Below are 19,804 nucleotides of genomic sequence, written 5' to 3'. Positions count from 1 at the left end.
CCCTATTGTCAGAAAACTGATCTCCTGCATCAGCTGAGCAGGCTTGCATCACTAACAGAAAATGACTAAATCAAAACAAAACATAATAATGTCAACAACTCTGGGACAGGGTAATTTTTCTGTGATCCTGTGTTGCAGCTAAATTGCCAGCCATACAGAGTCTTTATTATGTGTTAAATCTGTCCTCTCTGTGTGAGCTGGTAGAATGATTTTCAACGATGAAGCAACTGACATAAACTAGGGACTGCATTTCAGTGTGTCACACTCCATATTCAAACACACAAATGACATCTCTTCTTGAATGTATGTAACAGGTCCTCATGTGTGGTGTCTTTGGAGAAGGAAATGAAGAAATAAAATGTGAGAATAATCCACCTGCAGAGAAAAAGCATTGCAAGTGCAGAAAATATTGGACAGGGGAAAGAATCAATGACAAAACATGTATCACTTGCTCTCCAGAAGGCTATTATTTACACAATAATATAATTTATATTAGACCAATTCTATATTGTAAACAGCTCCTGTTAAATGTGGCAACATTCAGAAGATGCAACAACAGATGAGGATGACACTTGATTAGTCTTCAGTTGCATCACCAGGTGGCAATGCCTTCACCCAGAAGGCAGCCACAAGCAAGTGCTGTTGGCTTGAGTATGAGTTTCAAATTGCAAATTTCAGAAATAGATACGAGCTCCTGAAAGATCTAGGCGTATTTTACAACTGGCAGGCATATGTTGACTTTGTAATTGAAACCAAGCTGAGATTATCTAATAGGATTTTAGATCCTTTGTTGAGATTTACCATCCTGCTCTGTACCAGTGTCGTAAGACCACTAAAGCAAACTTAGCATGGCTTTCTTTGAAAAGAAGGCTGAATTCTTCATCACTTGTATTTCCTTAGTAATCCCACACATCACTATCAAGAAAGTATCCAGTCATATCACACTCAAGTACATTATGTCACAGGAAAGACTTATCAATAACAACAACAAAAAAAAAAAAAAAAAAAAAAAAAGAAAAAAGCTTTTCTTTCAGAGATTGGTTCAAACCTGTAACATGTTCTACACTTATGGAAGAAAAAGGTTCACTTATCAATGGTAACACTCATCAGGCTTTGGGTTTGGAAGGGGAGGAAGTTGTTGCAGGCTGATGCCATTAAAAGAGAATGTATTTAACCTGTTTGTCTCAACTCTAACAGAATATAAGTCTCATTACTGCCCATCTCCCTAGCTTCCTTTACGATCACACTCCCATAAATTATGAATTTTCAGTCCCCTAATTCTTAAATTTTGGCCTTGACTATTCAGACTGAATCACTGAACTTGGAAGAGGTGCAAGCAAGAAGAAAATTAGTTCTTTTTTTTTTTATCAAATGCTACTAAGCCAGAAGTTTTACATTTTACTGTGTTGCGTCCTGTGCAGAAAAATGCAGCTGACAAATTCAGCAAACTGGTCAGGAGACAAAGTCAGCAGTTATCCTGACACTCTGTGAACGTGTAACCTAAAATACTCAGTATCTGAATTCCCAAAGCTATTTAATCTTAGAGATCCAATATGTGTTGGACAGAGCATGACTCAAAGGCACCATTACATGTGAGCATTTTCTGGATTAGCCCTTACCTGTCAGCATCCCCGAGTCCCAGTGAAGTATTACGCTGCATCGTCTCCCGCACTGCAGCCATGCCATCGGGCAGCCGGTTCAGCCTTCGAGTGTAGAGGCCCAGACCACCATCGGTCATGTATCTTTAAAACAGCAAAACAAAACACCATGTTTAGTAAAACAATAAAACTTTTAGGCATTATTTGAGCTCCTATCTGCTGCATCTTTTTAACTGTATATTGCAATTCCTCACTTCTAAATTAAAAATATTACTCAGACTACGAAGCAAGGAAAACTTTATTAGATCAGAGATATAATTTGCCTCTCATTCTTCTCCATGGCGTCTTAAAGTCTCTCTCATCAATAAGAATTGAATTTCAACATAGCTGTGACAAAGGAGGAATGCTTAACTTTCATTAAGATGCCTAGGTGGAAGTAATTTAATATTTGTCAATGCTGTCATTAGTGATTTCTTCCTGTCCAAAAAAAATGCATGGTTTATAGCAACCTGAGCTATTTTGTGTGGGTGAAAACAACACAAGGGAAATCACAACACAAAAATCACACTGAATTTATCTGAGATTTTGCCAATGACCCCTGAACAATGAGTATCCCAAGATTTCTTGCAAGCAACTAAAACTTGCAGCATGAATGAAAAGGGTTTTTCCAACCTTGTATTGGCTCCAACATTGTACTTAGTCTGCAACTGTGATCTAGAGATATCTGCATTTAAAAAGCATTACTATTCTCAGACATTAAGAAGTGCCAGGGCTACATGTAATACTTCACAAATTATTAAGATAGCACAACTCTTACTTTCCAGTTTAGATAAATGCAAGATGAATCTTAAAGTGAACAGAGATGACACTTGCTGGACAAGAATAGACAGATGCTGTTGATCACCAGAACAATTCCTTACAGTAACATAGGCTGTGTTATCCATCAGTTTTACTGAAGTCTGTACCAATGCAGACAGCAGTAGGCATTGAATAATGTAAATTCAGGACATGGTGGTAATGAAAAAAATCATGTTAAAAACCATCCCGACTACCTGTCACTTTGGTTTAGGTTATGAATAAAATATTTTAGTATATTGATGCTCAAATTACAAAATTATTCCGGTTTCTTTAGTAGCTTCTCAACAAGCTGCCCAACATCAATACCTCAATAATGTTTTAAAGTTATTTGTGGCCTTTCACTTCCTTTCTGGAAGTATTCCTGATTACAGATACTTTTGAGCTAGCTTTAAATTAGAAAGGCAAGTCCCATTCGCTTCTTGAGATGATGGCATAGAGCAAGCTCTGTGCTCTTACCACCAGTTCGTCAGCCCAGGTACATCTACATGGGCAGCACCAGCAGCTGTTCAAACACACAGTAAAGATTTTCACACACACCTGCAATGAAACAACTCCAGCAAAACAGCCACTGCCTCTGCCACACCATTGACCACGTAATATACCTCACCGAGTTAGAAACTGATGGGATTGTATCTTCTTAATCCTTTAGCTACTCTTGGCGAATCGACAGCAGCTCACAGAATAGTAATACCCAGATACACAGGACGCCTTCCACTTGCTTAGCAAGGCACGGAACTTTTTCCCTACCAGCGAGATACCCTCATCCACAGCAGGAAAGGACAGATGCTCCGAGCTGCATCCAGCAATGCCTCTGCCGGCAAAACGCTACTGCAACAGATGTACTTCACCCAAGTCGAATTTGATTACTACATTTATAAAAATGGGGTGGTAAAGAGTCAGTCAGCCTCGCGCAATCTGCTGGTTAGCATTTCAGCTAGATGTATAAAGCTGTACAGGGCCTTCCCAGGAACAACCAAGTAGTCTCTCTGGGGAGTCCAACAAAGAGGTTGCTAAGCCTGTGAAGTCAGACACAAGAGTATTCTCCATTCAGCAAATCTGTGGGGACGCGATTCTCCAAACTCGTAAACAAAGACTGTAAAAATCATGAGGAGCAGTTGCACTGTAACTCATGTGGAATTCCCCTTAGGTCTGGCATTCTAACTTTTGTTTGACATAGTTTATAAATATTTTATCGTGCAAGAATGGTTTTTTCCTTAAGCTACTAAAAGAAAAAGGAAAGAAAAGTGGAGCTTAAGATCATTTTGTTATACAAACATGCAAACAGCATTTTGCAAAAACATCTAGTGTATATACTCTAACTGGTTTACTGCAGCTACTTGTCTGCACACGAAACACAATTGTGTATGAATAGCCGTTGTACACCGACTGGAAAATGCAGCTTTTGGCTTTGTTGTCAGACTGCTGGCATATAACTAGTCCTTTGATAAAGAAGATCAACAGCAGCTGAAATAGGTTGCTCTCCGTACTTATTACTGAGAATATGTGGAATGAATATATTACTCTAACGAGAGTTAGCCGTGCTGAAATCAAAGGAAAGTTTTTTTCACTAGCATCAACAGATTCCATCCTCTATGCAGAAGCTAGCAAGCTGAAAGATTACAGTAATTCTGCATTTGCATCAAACTGAAAACTGACAGTCAGGTTTTCACTGATTTCATGCACTCATAAATCTTGCATAAGTCAATGGACACTGCATGCCTTTGGCATCTTTGACAACGAGATTGTGAATTTTTCTAACCAAGACCCTGTAAAAAAGCACAGGCATAGATGACGACTTTTGCCTGCTATACCAACAGGACAAGTTTCTTACATGCCAGAACAACACAAGAGGTTTTTGATTTTGAAACAAGCTAGTGTAATCACAGATGGAAAGCTTTGTATCTTATTTTTATTGCATGCAATGTCCTCTGCCCAGAAATGTTTAATTCCTAAAAGATGGCAAAATCAATGACCTCTGAAGTCGTGCATGCAAAGGTGAGGGGAATGAAGGAGGAAAAATACTGGCTTCTAAATTATGTGGAGAAAAGAACATTTACATAATAACTTTAAAACAAATTAAAAAAACACTATCTATTAGTACAAAGGAGATTAAAAGTTACTGGTGCCACACACCTTCTGCCTTTGCTGTCTTTTCCTTCCTCTTCATCCCTTCAAACTTGGCTCTCAGAATCCGTCTTACCTTCATGAATGTAACATTATTATTGCTGCAGATTTTTGCTTTATGAGAAAGGGGAATATAATGAAGGTGTATTTTTCTAAAGATGGTCATAGAAAGTTTTACTCAGGGAGGAATGAAACCAGGAAATATCCTGCATGTGTATAGTTCTAAAAGTACTCAACACCACCTGAATTTATTGCCCATTATATATCCACGCAGTACTGAACATCACTATACTAGTCTTTCCTCTACAATGACCCGCTGCAGCCCAAACAATTGTAGGTGTCATTTTTTTGACTTTTCTTATTAAAAACCAAATTTGTACTAGAAACCTTGTATCGTAAGAACTTTGCAAGCGCATTCAGTGCAAAACCAAGCACTTTGAAGTGTTTTATTTCCTGCCCCAAAAGAAGATAAAGTTTAAACATATGATCTGAGGAAAAGTGTATTTCCCAGATTCTGTGCCTTTTATACAGATGGGTAAAGTCTACATGTTCAAACACTTTAACAGTGCAGATGCTTTAGGTACATCCCTAAGTGGGGAATAACTGCCTTTAATGTAATTAAATATAATAATACTGAATGGACAGTGATGATGTTGCTTAAAAGCACTTTCTAACATTTTCAGGAATTAATGCTTAATACTCATCTCTAGAGTGTCACCCTTTATCAGCAAGGAAACAAAATTAGCCAAGCTACTCTGAATATGAAAAGAGTCGGGTTAAACAAGAACAGTATTATGTACTTCTAACACACAACTGGAACTCACAGCTCACTTTCTAAGTGACACTTTTTCCTGTAAGAAAGTGGCTCCCTGCCCTCTATTACAGGCACAAAGTAATTTGCTTTGGAGTTCCCTGGACAACCTGAACCTTTAAATTTCTCTCTTCTTTAGCCAAATACACCCTTTCTGTGCCTCTGAAATTTTGAATGCTGTAATAAGTCCTTCCAAGTGCAATATTTTTAGGATACTTCTGATGCTGATGTGATTTATTTCCTTTTCCTGAAAGGCACACAGAGGGAACAGGAATGGCTTATGCCAGGGATCAGTAAAATCCAGCAGACTGAGTCACTTGCCTTCTGTCCACACTCTCTTCTTGCCCATGTATGCAGCCAGCCAGCAACACACCTACTTTTATGGTTTGAAAACTCTACCACTTCATATATATTCATTTCACTCTTTAATGTACAAATATGAATTTTCCAATTTAGAAAATAGATAGCCAAGGGACAAGCATTCTTTACCCAAGGATTGGGGAAAGAAGGAGCAGCAGGTAAGACAGCAGTGCATGACAGACTCGGCAAGCCTACCCTAATCTGCACAGCATCATGTGGCTCCAAAATCCCAAACCCACAAGCAATGTGCCCTGAAGCAGGGTCTGACTGGTTGCCTTCCACTTGGTGTTCTGGATTCATTAGTTTGGAAATACCTGCCCAGCTGCCTCCTTGCAAAAGATTTGCCCAACAAACCAAATGCTTGAAACTTGAAGAAACAAAAAGCTTGTAGGAGTTACAGGTTTTTGATTACCCTGTATATCAACATCCACTTTGACACAAAAGAGTGTTCTCTTTTAACTGCAGCAAGAACACTGTTATCCTTAATGGTGTCCTTTAAATATTTGTTTTCACTAGGCTTCATATGCCTCATCATTACAGTCAGTTAAGTGAGATCAAGAGGCTTAACAAGCTTTGAGTATCAAAGGAGGAGTCTAACTTTGCCAGCTGCTAAAAAACAGCAACAGAAAATTCTCCACTCCTGTTTCTGCAATACAATAAATATCATCAAAATGATCCTGTTATTGCAACCAGGAATATATTACAAGTCTGATTTAAAAACAAAATGCTAGCCTAATAGCAGGATGAGGATAACCCTAATTTTCTCAGTTTAGTAGGAATTTGGTCTGCATTTTCCATCACAACACTGGAATTAGACCATATGATCTTTTCCCATCTTTCCCTCCAGAAACTTTTCCATCTTTCCATCCGTTATTCTTGCCTGACCACTCTCCATTACAATGCCCACCACCCTGGCAGAGTACTCTATCTCTCTAACCAAAGGGTTGAGTATATACACTGTCTACAGGCCTGCAGCTCATTTAAAATCCATTCTTTGAGCTACATGAATTTCAACAAAGATATTCAGGAACAGGATTAGGTCCTGAGCTTTCGGACTGGGACTGTTAATACCATGCCCAAATCGCTAACATTAGAGCAAATATTACCTTTCAGGTTCATAGAAGCACAAACCTATTGCTCATTTCATTTAAAATTTAATTTTGTATTTAAGGCAGTCTGCCATTTATAAATTGATGGACTTCTAATAATCTGTAACAATTTCCAATCAGCAAACTAATGTGTGAACTACGAATTGTTTTGAAAACACTCAAACCCAAACATGGAGTAAACCCAGAAAAAAGAATAAATGACTTGCAGGCTCAAAAATATTTATCAGTGCTGGGAAGGAGAAGATACCTGATCCACTAACGAGTAAGACAGGAAATATGAGATTATGCAAAACTTAATAAGTATATTTTAGTTCCATAGTTTACTTGGAGAAAACTTGCACCTGTAAACCACTGACACATGAACAGTAGCTGCTTATTCACGCTGTCCAAATCAGTCTAGAAGAAAAACAAGTTCACCTCCATTAACTACTTAATGGGGAAAAAAAAAAAAGAAAAAAAGAAACCTGCAGAAAGAAGCATCTTATGTGAAATCAATACCTTTCTCTTTGGAGAAGACACAGGAGTTATTCAGCAGCCATCAGATAACAATGTGGGGGGGCTGCTGCCCAGGGCTAAATTTATTTCTACATGTCTTCTCAGCTGGGCCTCCCTTTCAAGAAGTCTTTGGGCTTGTTACTATATAGTTTGAATTTGCTAACAGAGGGAATTCCAAGGACAATACAGTCTGTAAAGAACTCAGGTTGCTGCTGCCACTATAGGTAAAATCTAATACATGCACTCACATGTGTTCCTTCCAGAATGATTGGTTTTCATTAAGCCCCCAAAGAAACTTAGTTCAATCTGGTGAGACCATCGAGCTAACCCTAAATTCTGTGATCTAGAGGCCTTGGCTTATAGCTGTGAGCATTGCCTACAAGCAAGAGTTAGGCCATAGCAGATGCTTAAGTCTGGGTTCTACAGCAAAGCCTCTCTAGCCAAAACCTATATCCAGCATGCCCAGATCAAAGGTGAGCATCAGAAAAAGCTAGTTAAAAAAAATTTACTTCTTTCTCTGAGAGGATTAAGATCCATGTTACTCATGCAATACATGAATTCTTCAGATAGCCAGACTAACCTAACACTAATGCCAGACTAGATGGTCTCTAGATGCTCTCTATCCATCCATCCATTCATCCATCCATCCGTCTTACTGGAGCTGGTCCAGTGGGCAAGCAAAGCCCAAATGATTCACTACACTGGAAGGTTCACCTGTAAGAAGGTGAGTAAATCACAGCCCAGCCATTAACGGCATCTAGAAGGATAAAGCCCTGGGGTTCCAGTTCCTAAATGGTTTATGAAATTTATCCAGTCATTCATTAACAAAAAGTGAATGACCTTACCCTGTGATAGGAAAACAGTGAAGAAATCTGTCAAAATGAGATAGACAAGACTGGAAAACACCCAAGAGAGTCCAACCCTTTCAGATGTGCAAATGCCACTCAGGACCCCAGTGAAACATGGGTGGAAACTTAAGAGAAGACAACAATCACAGCCACCAAGCACAGGCTGCCAGCCTGGAGCAAGCTGAATATCCATCAGGATTAGGCAGCTCCTCAGTGGGGTTTTGCATATACCAATTTTAGTTGAAACGCCCAAACCCTTTCTCAAAATCTATTTCAATGAAAACCAAAGAAACAAGCTATAGAATAAGTGATCCATTTTGCATTGTCCTCTTCTGTTAAGGAGACGAAATCCGTGTTACCAAAGCGCACTAATGAGGGCGTGCTGCTTCTCCACAGCTTCTCAGCAGGGTCAGCCACGGAGGAAGACTTACTCCACAGCAACTTTTAACTCAGTCATACCTACTTCTTCCCGGCAGATGATCCACATGGATAAAGTGCGTATGATTGCATCTCCCTCTACCGGCTAGCCCAGAGTGAGACTGCATCTTTTTGTCCTTCAGCAGCTGTCCTTTTGCTCGAATTACAAAAACCTGCTTGTTGGCACTGAAGCAGCAGCAGCTCAAACACTGTTGATGTGTTTGTTACCGAAACGAGCCCACAGGGGGTTAATGGCTATTAAACGGCATTTTGGTACTCATTAACAATACAAGTGAGCAAAAAATACAACAAACCACAACTTGGGAGTTCATTTTACAGATAAACACTACGTATGACCTAATGTGGCTCTTTTTATCAGTATACCAAACGAAAAAGCTTGATTCCAGCTGGTTTCTAAGGTTATGACTTAGGATGTCTTCCTACGCTGAATCCTACACTTCCAGAACAGTTCTGAGAGCGTGCTATCTGAGATAGCATTTGTGATAACTGATCACTCTTTTATTAATGAAGCTGGCAACAGAACTGTTCTTGAACTATTCTTGAAATATTTAATAATATTTAAAACAATATACATTAATACTACTAAATTGCATTCTAGTCATGTCTCCTGTAAAGATCTTTAAGTGCAGAACTGTAAACACTGCCATAATATTTTTATTTTCTTCTCACAGCACCAGAACAGCTATGACTAAATCCAAAAGCTTGTTCCGAACCAGTCTCAACACTATTTTCTAAGAAGTCAAAAATTAAGGTTCCAAATACCACTTCATGAAAGTAAAAATTCTGAATTTGCTAGCCTGACCCCTTTATTACTTGTGTTAATTATCTATTTACCATACATAGTTACTATTCTGCAATGTTGAAAAGATTGATATGTAAGGAGCCATTCCTAGCAAGACAGCTCAAATAAACATGCTGCTCAGAGAAGACAAACAAAATAAACCTCCTAATGATACTTAGTCATATTGAAGTGTTATAGCCATATAAGGAATGCGGTTTTACCCATCTACTGTATTTAGATGAAATCCCATTGCTAAAATCATGCCATTTAAAGTGCAATGTCCAGTCCAATGACCAAGGCAAAGCGTACAGAAAAAATACCATGGTAAAAAAATAGGTTGGAAAACTCTATTGCCAGCACTAAATCAATGCACAGGTTCTCATCCAGATCTTGATTAGCTCAGCCGCTCTTACTTCTAGCTACCCATGTGATACTTGGAGCAGCAACTGCCCCCGTTACTAACAGCTTAAAAGGAAATGGGTTCTCTTAACTATTATCACCAAGAACAAATTCTCACTGGTAGCAAACTGCATAGCCCTCCTTTCCTTTCTCTAAAACCTTAGCCCAAGTGAAGGGCTGTTTTGAAACATATAAGCCTGACACCTGAAAAAGATGTGTCACTGTCTGGCTGATAAATAAAATATCAAGCAACCAAGCCACAGGAATCCTACAAGTATCAGTCACACTGTTCAACATGCGACAAAATTAGTCCTCAATTTCAGGTCTTCATATTGACCTCTTCTTTGCCTTCTAATAGATGCAACTAATAATTTCAGTGTACAACAGAACACTATCTTAGTGATGGTTCCACAGCAGACAGGCTTCTGCACCACTAATGTGATTTATACCTAGGGCAGCACATGCTTTTGTGTGGGTTTGATTGACCTGAGCAGAAGCAGGGGGTAAAGTCTGATTCCCCAGCTCAGAGTGGTCTGCTCCCCCTTTCAGCATATTTCCATGGGTGTTCTCAGTTCACTTGCTTGTAGAAAGATCCTGGGGGAGCATAAAGGCTTGAACAAATAAGAAGGAAGCAGAATCCCATGAGCATCAAACACACCAACACATTAAAAGGTCGTGGTAATGGAGATCTGGAATGGGAAGGATTAAATAAATGGGGAGGCTAATAAAATGGTAAAAAATCTTTCCCCCGCAACAGCCACTGAAGTCACAGAAATAGAATCACAGAATCTTTAAAGTTGGAAAAGACCACTAAAATCATCAAGTCCAACCCTCTGTCCAATACCACCATGTCAACTAAACCATGTCCTGCAGTGCCACATCTACATATTGTTTGAACACCTCCAGGGATTGTGACTCCACTACTGCTCTAGGCAGCCTGTACCAATGCCTTATCACTCCTTCAGTTAAGAAAGTCTTCCTAATATCCAAATCCCCTGATGCAACTTGAGACCATTAGTTGTGGGAGGCTGCTGCAGGGAGAATTTTAGCATAGGGCCGTTGAACGTTGTATACAGGTCTAGCCCTTCTGTCCTCACCAAAAAGCTGAGGGACCAGTTCAGTGCTAGAAGGGGGAAGCGAGGATTTACCATTTTACTGAGTTGTTAAAACACATTACAGTAAGTAATGTGTTTGTCTCAAACAAATGAGCTGGGCACACCCTGAAGCCCAGCCTGGCATGCAGCAGACCCATGGACCACGCACAAGGCTGCTCACATCTGCCCTGCCTCCAAGTTCAGGCTTCGGGTTGGACAAACTGTCAAATTATCAAATCTACATTTTGTTGGAACAGCCATGCTTCTGCAAAAGATTGTTTTGACAGGCTGTGTTCACAGACCCAAAGCCATTTCCTGAAAGAAATTGTGGCCACTGCTAATCGGTATATCCACCTCTTAATTTTGCACAGAAAGCTGTACATTAAGGTAACAAAAACAGGGCAGAGAATTAATTAACTTAAAAGAAAATAATGATAAAAGGCGTTTCTGACCAACAGCTCTGCTGCTTCATTCCAAGGACAGATGAAAAGCAAATTAACTCTACACCTCATTAGAGAGAATTGAGGCACAAAAAGAGCTAGGAATGCCTATGTTAGTAGCTAAAAGGAGACTGAAGTGGACAAAACCTTTCAAACAATCTCAAAAAAGGCTATGAGACTCAACATCTCCACCTGGGACAACCTTTGGGGTGGACAGTTATGGGCTTTGATTTGCCACATCCTGATGAGGCTCTGAAGCTCTGAGCTCAGCCAGCTGCTGAAGGAGGTTAGGTGGGTGCTCACTCCCCACATTGCACAAATCTGAGTCCTGCTGCTTTATCATTCACCGATGTTTTAGCTCCCACAATAAGACAACTTCTTACCTTTGATCCACCACCTGGAGACTCTCTTAGTTTAAGAGATATTTTCTGGCCATTTGGAAAAGAATCTTTCTTTCTACCCCTACGAAAGCAATCCTGGTGTCTGCCAGAGTTCTGCTTGGGCAGACTTATTAAAGAAGGCCAAATGAAACTTCCCATGACCCAGTACATTTCAGAGAAAGCATCAGGATCACAAGGCTAAAATAGTTTATCTTGGCTATTGGATTTATTTTGGCTGTAACAAATATTTTGGCTTCCTTCCCTATCAGTTCGCCAATGAAAACACAGACCCAAGGTTCTGAGACTGCTGGATTGTAGCAATTCTGAAAAATGACAAAGTGAAACACACACCAGCTAATAAAGAGCTATTCATGCTATAAATGCCCTCTTGTGCTGCTTTCTGCATGCTGTAACTCAGCTTCTGGAAATATTGGGCCTGTTCACCCTAATATTGATCTCAAAGACTGGTCCTGCACCAAGTCACACGGATGCTTTCTTTACAAGCAACCTCTCCGATTTCTAAGCCATGCACTGTTCCTCTTCCACAAAAACAAAATGCTAGCCTATTTTTTTTATTATTGTGAATAAACCAACTTCAGGGAAGATAACTCATCCAGCAGTATTAGGTGTCAGTGAGATTCAACAAAGATAACACAGTCTTTTTTTTTTGCCCTTTTTTTTTTTTAAATCTCTTGCCATTGACACTGGGATTACATCCAATGCTGGCTTTGCAATTCGATACTACCATACTCCCTTCTTGGGGAATCAGCACACATGATTACATTCCACAGACCACGTAACCCTAGCACTGTGGAGCTGCTTCCAGGAGTGTTCCCTCCAAATGCTCACCAGTGCAGCAGTGAGAGGACCTCTAAACCGCCCAACTTCCAAACCTCATCCACAACCTGGAAATAGAGCTGGATCTTTCTGACGATGGATTGACCTACAATACAAATTCTGCCCTTGGAACTTAGTCAATGACTACAACAGTGCTATATAAATCAATCAACCAACTCACATTATTTAGTGAAATAGGCTTTTGTAGCTAAAGGCAAAAGATGTGGAAAAGAAAAAGACAGAACTCTTCTCGTCCTAAGAACTTTAAATTGAGATCTCATTTATCAATCTGTGGCTGGTTATACAAGTAAAATTGGACATTATCTCCCTCCTTTAAAAGCTACTGGTAAGGAAGAGTTGGGTACTCTGTTACAGGTGTCTGACACTCAAAGCTAGGAGTGAGCTGTTGTGGAGTATATGACACGTCAGCTAAATGTTGTTATATTCACCATTCTTGGCATTATTCTTGGTACATAACTCACTGCTTTGGTGACAGAGGTACCGGCTGGCTAAAACATTTTATTACATTATTAGTCTCTTAGATCCAGAATCTAAAGACCACTCATGAATTTTCAGACTATGGAGACTTCCTTATTTTTACCCTTCAGAATAATCGGATATGCACAGAAAAGGAAATGATACACAGAGATGAGTGAAGGCAGAGATTTCTCTGGAAACATCATCACTAAACTCAACAGCTTGCTTATTCTTTCTCTTTCCATTCTTTCCTTTTTCTCAAGCTGGAATCTGAACTGTAGATGCTGAGTGAAGACCTACATAGCCTTGGGCCCCCCTGGGATACAAGCAGCAGAAGGCTGAACTGACACCATCCTGCCAGGGACACTTCTCAGTTCATATTTTAGGTGTTTTATAGAAACCATGGTGCAGCTTAGAAATTACATTCCTCACTTCTAGACCAAAATTACAGCCAAAAGTTTGAATAGAAGTCATAGTCCAGAAGAAAAGCAATAACTGTTCCTAGAATAAACACTGCAAAACTCAAGTATAAGCTGATTTATTTGAGGAAAATAGAAGGTGCTTTTGTGATACAATGCATTATTAATGCAGAAACAGCTACTGGTGCTTTACCCGGAATGAAATTTTGTGCTGGTTTTTGCATCAGCTTCCCTACTATCTGCTTTTCCAACAAAGAATTACAAATAAAGTGTCTAACTTCAAAAAACTGGACAGTGTGAAAACACACAAATATTCAAAGCAGACAGAATTGATGGAGGTTTCCAGATCATGTAACTTAACTGCTTAAGTTAATGACAAAGCAGCAGATGGATTCCAGCTTTTTATTTCAGTAAGAGACACTAAAACTTCCAAAAAGCCCATGCTACAGGAAATGTAATTTAGAAAAAAAAAATACCGAAAAGCAAAGGATGTAAGACAGCCAGAGAGCAAAAAGGCTGTCACAAAAATATGCTATTTACATCTCAAAGATCAGCTTTAACATCAGTCTAATGCCAATGTACTTGAGCTAAGAAAAAATAAATGACTGCACTTTGTAGAAGGCATTGAAAACATTGAAGCAGTGAACAAATGATTTTTCCAGTCAAGGCAGAGGTAAAAAGTTGACATAAAACCTCATTAATAACGGTCTATCAGCTCGTATTTCTGCACACTAACCTGCTCTTTAGACTTGATTTTTCGTGTACAATTATTTTACCCTACGGAGAGATGTAAACTCATTTCCTTCCAGTGAGCTGTCCCCTAAAAGTTCAGGCAGCACAAAGATTCGGTGCAAGCACAGAAAACGCCTCGCTCTCTCCATCTTCTGGGCACAAGTGAGTGTTGCAGCATGGGTCTGGCTTGACCGCAATGAACCCTGACTCGGGAGAAAGCTTAAACACGAGGATGTTCACCCACAGGAGTATACTTTTAAGACTTAAAATCGTATGCTTAAATCCCACTGAATAAATTAACTGTGATAATGAGCTATCCCTTCAAATGCTTGTTAAAACCTGTAGAATCCCTTTGTGTGTTTTTTTCTTTCTCCAAATAACCCCAGGATACAGCACCATATAACACAGTGCAAGAATCACACAAAGTGCAGCATTTAAGAAGTTAAGGCACTTACCCACTCGTGATGTCATCAGCTCTGATATTCTTGCCCAGCACATCCCCATCACTCATATAGCCAGTCGCATCCATGGTGATGCCTTCCAGGTCGATTTCATCACTTCCCTTGTCAGAGATGTCCACATGGCAGATGCTGCTACCGCGGGACGCTAGTTGCCTCCGCAAAGGTGCCGAATACATGTAACGTCCCGACTCCGTGTTGATGAAGCGGCTGGCATTCCCTCGCGGAGGATACCCATTTCCCATCGATGGAGCATCACCTGCCTGCAGGCGGGGGCTGGACTGCCCCAGTCTCCATGATAAGGGGGTGGGTCGTCCCGTCAAGCTGAGGATGCTGCGGCCACTTATCTCGGTAGTGACATTGGTGTCAAATGTCGTTTCCAATGTGCTGGAAAAAAACCCCAAATACATTCGATTAAATGTAGACTGTTACATGGAACCTTAAAAATGGGACTGCTACACTGGGAGTTTTCATGTGACACATACAGACTGCAAGGCCCTTCATCCTGAACACTCGCAGCTTAGCTGTGGCTAATTTAGTTGCAGCTAATCCATAGCTGCCAACTTCTTTTTACCCACATGATCTCCCCTTTTCCTTTCCTCCCCAGCTAAAGTAGCATTATTTCCTTTTTTCATTGCAGATATTTGTTAAAATAATCAACACTCTACTTTTCACAGTATAATGTTACATATACGCCACAACAGTCTATGTATCCTCCGGTGTAAATCATTATAAGATCTTCTGTTAATTGAAATTTGAAAAGAAAAACAGCATTGGGAGTTCGTCTTCACAAGCTCTGTCTGAGTTTTAGATAGAAAGTCAAAATGCAAAGTGTTCCTCCCAGTGAACTTACTTCAGGCTGGAGCCCATAAGCACGGAGCACTACGCAGGACCCCGACCTCATTAGGGGCCAAACAATTTACTTCTCCCAAGTCTCCTGTTCAATGCTGAAAAGTTCCGAGTCACAGAATGTTTAAATGTGGTAACAATCTTTGTTTAATTAGAGCACAATTTAGCTACTGCTCAAGATTTCTAAATGCTGCTTTACAAAGAAAAAAGCAGGTATATATATGGATGACTAATAACATTAGAAAAATTTGTTTGTCCAAAGACTGGTCAGGAATTCAAGTTATGCACCTGATAAAGTAGGTCAAGCACAGTTCACCTGCTTATTTAAACACAATATTAGACTTGGGGGAGAGAAGTATAATGCACTGAAATTGCTGAAGTGTAAGATGAAGAAACATTTTAAACTGTAGCCTGTATTCAAACATCACCTAACATATATAACAAGCACCGATTAATCACCTTTGATTCTATATACAACACACCACCACCAATTACTTACCATGAATCTCAATAAACACTGAACCATGTTCAGAATCTGTGCTTTACAGACAAAAAGTAAGACATCAGTACCTTCCGCTGTCAGTATTAATAATTTTTCAATGCAACCCAGCCAGATCTAAGATATGTAAGGTAGGAGCACAATGATTTCCACTTTCTTATAAACAAAGCCATGCTATTACCTGTGAGTGACCTGGGTTCCCCGCAAACTGGACATTGTTTCCTCCAAGTTCTGTCGAAGATCGGCAATGTTTTTCACAGTTCGTAACCGCCGAGTTTCTGGGTCCTCTCCTACAGGGAAAATAAACCATCAGAAAGGCTTCAGCAGGAAACGCCACAGAACTGAGCCATTACCTCTGCCTGAATCGGCCTCAAATGTGTTTTTTCCAACTTTCTGTTATTTAACGCTCTAAACTGATTACGATGCAGAACCATATCCCTATGGCAGGCACTTGCTGCTGCTGCAGCCAGACTGAGAACGAGCTCCGTGCTGCTGACTTCATTTAACAGGCTGCCTTTGCACCAGATGTTCCTCTATTGTCATTTCCCCATATGACCCAATTTAAATCCTGGTTAACTTTCAACCTCATTAGAAGATATACTCCATCAATATCACCCTTTCTATCTCATATATTGACACAATTAACATCAACCCGACGCAGCCAATTTCTCTAATGCTGTATTTTTACTAGGCCTTCTTTTTCCTAGTTTAAATAGATTTTGGTGTACAACAGCAGCTTTCCAGAAAACTATTGGGTACTCCATGCTGAATGACATAGAAAATAGCATACACCTACTGACTGGGTGCTCCATGCTGAATGACATAGAAAATAGCAAAGGTTTTTGCTTGTGCAGAGCACAACACAGTTATCACTACTTAAACATGCTTCGTGACATAAAGTTGTGGGGCAGCATTTAGAAATCCTGTTCTTTAAATGCTCTGTTCAAAAATATGTTGATATCCTGAACTTTAAAAGTAGAGCTTCTATGCATTAAAAAAGCACTCCTAGTGCCTCAGCACAATTGATTTTTTATAAAATTAATAATTTAATTAGTATCTCAGCATGATTTTCTTACTTGCTCCTAGCTGTCAATTAAGAAATGCTTTTGTTGCTAACTCAGCTGTGCTTTACATAGTTAAACCTTCTAAGTGGTTGAAGAGAAATTAATTTCTAGTAGTGCCAACATCCTCTCTGTAAGCTGAATGCTGTAACAGAAAACCTCCAAAAAGCTGTCACAAAACTTGTGTTGGGCACAGAAGGAAATTATTTCATTCTAGAGGGTTACAGCTTATGACTGAAGAAAATAGCACAGCAAATTTAAAACTTTTCAAGTTTTGTATCTGCCTTGTGTGCACAAGAGGTGCATTGTTAAGCTGCAGGATACTGGTTGACTGCAACAAGATTGCTAATTTAGATGGCTATGTATATATCACACAAATCAGATGCATTAAGGACCAGATAAATAAGCTGCTGTTGGAACTTTCCACATTCTTTGCTTTAAACTTTCTGTGTCTGAAAGATGCCAAGTCAGTGGAATGGAAAAACAAACCACATATCTCGCCTGTAAAGCACAGTAGCACAAGCTACTCACCAAAGCACTGGAGCCCTGGCTACAGGGGAACTGCCTAGGGAAGGGAAGATGGACTTTAATGCTTATGCAGTCATTAGCCATCCTGAGACAAACAATAATGGCTCAGGTAGTGCCCATGTTAACAATTTTTTTTTAATGGGTCTCTACTCCCTGGGAAATAATCTCCCTGAGATACAATTCACTTAGGCCAAATGGTCAAACAACTATGATCCAGCTGGATTGGAAAGAGCTGCAGAACAAGACCAATTCCTTGAGCCAACGCATCTCTGGGACAGAAAACATTTTCTACACTCATGGATCTACAAATTTTTAGAGTAAAGAACATAAAATATTTATAGGTCTTTAGCCTAACTGAGGTTACAGTGGTCTTTTACAGATCACTTCTTTCATAGATGTGAAGGCAAATAGTAGATAACTTTTTAAAGAGAATACACATGAGACTAGGTAAACCAGTTTCTACTGAGATCACTGTAATGCCTAAACGGATACAAAAGTTTTATTTAAATGCCATTCACTTGTTTAAATTATACTTAAAAGAAATACACTGGATGGTGCCACTAGAACTTAATTATTAAATCACTTAGTCCTTCATGAGTAGGCAGTATCATTAATCCAGTCAGCTTCCAGTTTTCCCTACCTATACTCTCTTTTGATTTTATGTGTGCCTTCAAGCTAAAAGCATCAATAGCTGCTACACAGGGAGAAAAGAAATCTTCCCCTTGTTTCTTCCAAACTATTTGGGTTGAGGGACCATTTTTTTTTCTTTTCTTTTTTTGCCTTAAGGCCCCTTTTACAGACCGCTGCTCACTGTGGGGTTTGGCTGCACACAGCTGGGCTTTGCATCTCCATTGTTTGAGGTTAGCAGCTGCCTTTCACTTCTGGATCCCAAAACTTACATATTCCACTTGAATAACATGCTTGTATTTACATAACATCTCTCATTAAAGACTAAAAGACACTTTGTGATCTACAAACAGTTCTCAGTTTGCAGACTGAAATGTGTCTAGGCTAGACACTACCATGGTTAAGAGGTAATACTGAAAACGCCTAAGTGGCTGGACACTGCGTTTCTTACTTTGAACTGGCTCTCCTGTTTAAATACAAACACAAAAATGTTTTCAAGGATTCTCTCTCTTGTACCACTTATTTACCTTTTAAATATTTAATCCATATATATATATACATAAATATATATACACACACATATATCTCCACAGATAAATCATCCACACAGATACACTCATTTATGAATTCCTGCAGCCCTTTTCCCCACCAATGGCTCTGCCTCTTGCCTTTGCCATCAGCATATGTGCACACCGGTATAGACACAACACTGACAGAATATGCAACACAGCATGAAATTAATCCAGTTGTGAAACTTTTAACTGTGTGATTTTCTGTTAGACAATCAATATCAAAAGTCACACTGACATGGAAGACACCAAGACTAAGCAGATGAAAAAACCTGAGATATTCTACTGATGAAATACACTGCAACAGTATGCGATAAGTAAAGTTAGGTCTTTAGTGGAAGATGGTTGCTAAAAACTGCTTTGTTATGTTGATAAGCTTAAAAATTATTGCTAATTATCATACACTTCTTATGTTAGCAGGAATTCTAGATAAACATATTAAGCACTTTCCAACATAGACTGCTGTTATTGTAATCACAATCAGTTGCTGCTTCTGTATGCTGGACACAGAAAACTTTAGTTGGATTTTGGTCTTCTATTGCTGCAAAGACCACTTCTCAAACTGATCAGATTCCTGTGAGCGAATGCCGAAATTCCTCCAAACCTATAAACTAACTAAAACATCAAAGAAATTAACGCCTTCTGTAAGCTCTGAAGCAAAGTTTTAAAAAGTAAAAAATAAATATCAAGTGTTAGGGAGTACTTGGGATCCTTATAAGACTCTAATCCTAAAAGGTGCTGCATATCTTCTAGAAAAACATGAAGCACCCAGAATTCCTACTGATTTCAAGAAATTTGTGGGGCACGCCACTGTGCAGAACTTGAGCATCTGGTCTTCAGACTACTGACACACAGTTTCTATTGCCGAAGAGATGAAAGAAATATCATAACTAGTAAGAAATAAAGATTTAGAGTTTAAATAAAATTAAATCAAATACAATCTCCCCCTAAAGAGGGAACTCCTAACTTCAGACTTGGGTTACCCCATTCTTATTTAACCAGACCATGGTCAG

At 39.4% G+C, this 19,804-nt stretch overlaps 1 protein-coding gene across 3 annotated transcripts in view; it reads right to left on the bottom strand.

The window, feature by feature from the left end:
• Positions 1-19,804, bottom strand: part of NAV2 (neuron navigator 2) — a gene marked incomplete at its 5' end in the record, with an annotated part of 391,595 nt that overhangs the window by 83,758 nt on the left and 288,033 nt on the right. For all 3 annotated transcript variants that reach the window (XM_084263024.1, XM_084263022.1, XM_084263023.1), the window contains 3 exons: positions 1,620-1,742; positions 14,656-15,045; positions 16,188-16,296. In XM_084263024.1, coding sequence (XP_084119150.1) covers positions 1,620-1,742; positions 14,656-15,045; positions 16,188-16,296 — 622 coding nt within the window. The remainder of the gene's footprint in view (positions 1-1,619; positions 1,743-14,655; positions 15,046-16,187; positions 16,297-19,804) is intronic.

The sequence above is a fragment of the Gallinula chloropus genome (genome assembly GCF_964237585.1).
Source record: "Gallinula chloropus genome assembly, chromosome: 4".
Taxonomy (NCBI): domain Eukaryota; kingdom Metazoa; phylum Chordata; class Aves; order Gruiformes; family Rallidae; genus Gallinula; species Gallinula chloropus.
This window is presented reverse-complemented; position numbering and strand designations above follow the sequence as displayed.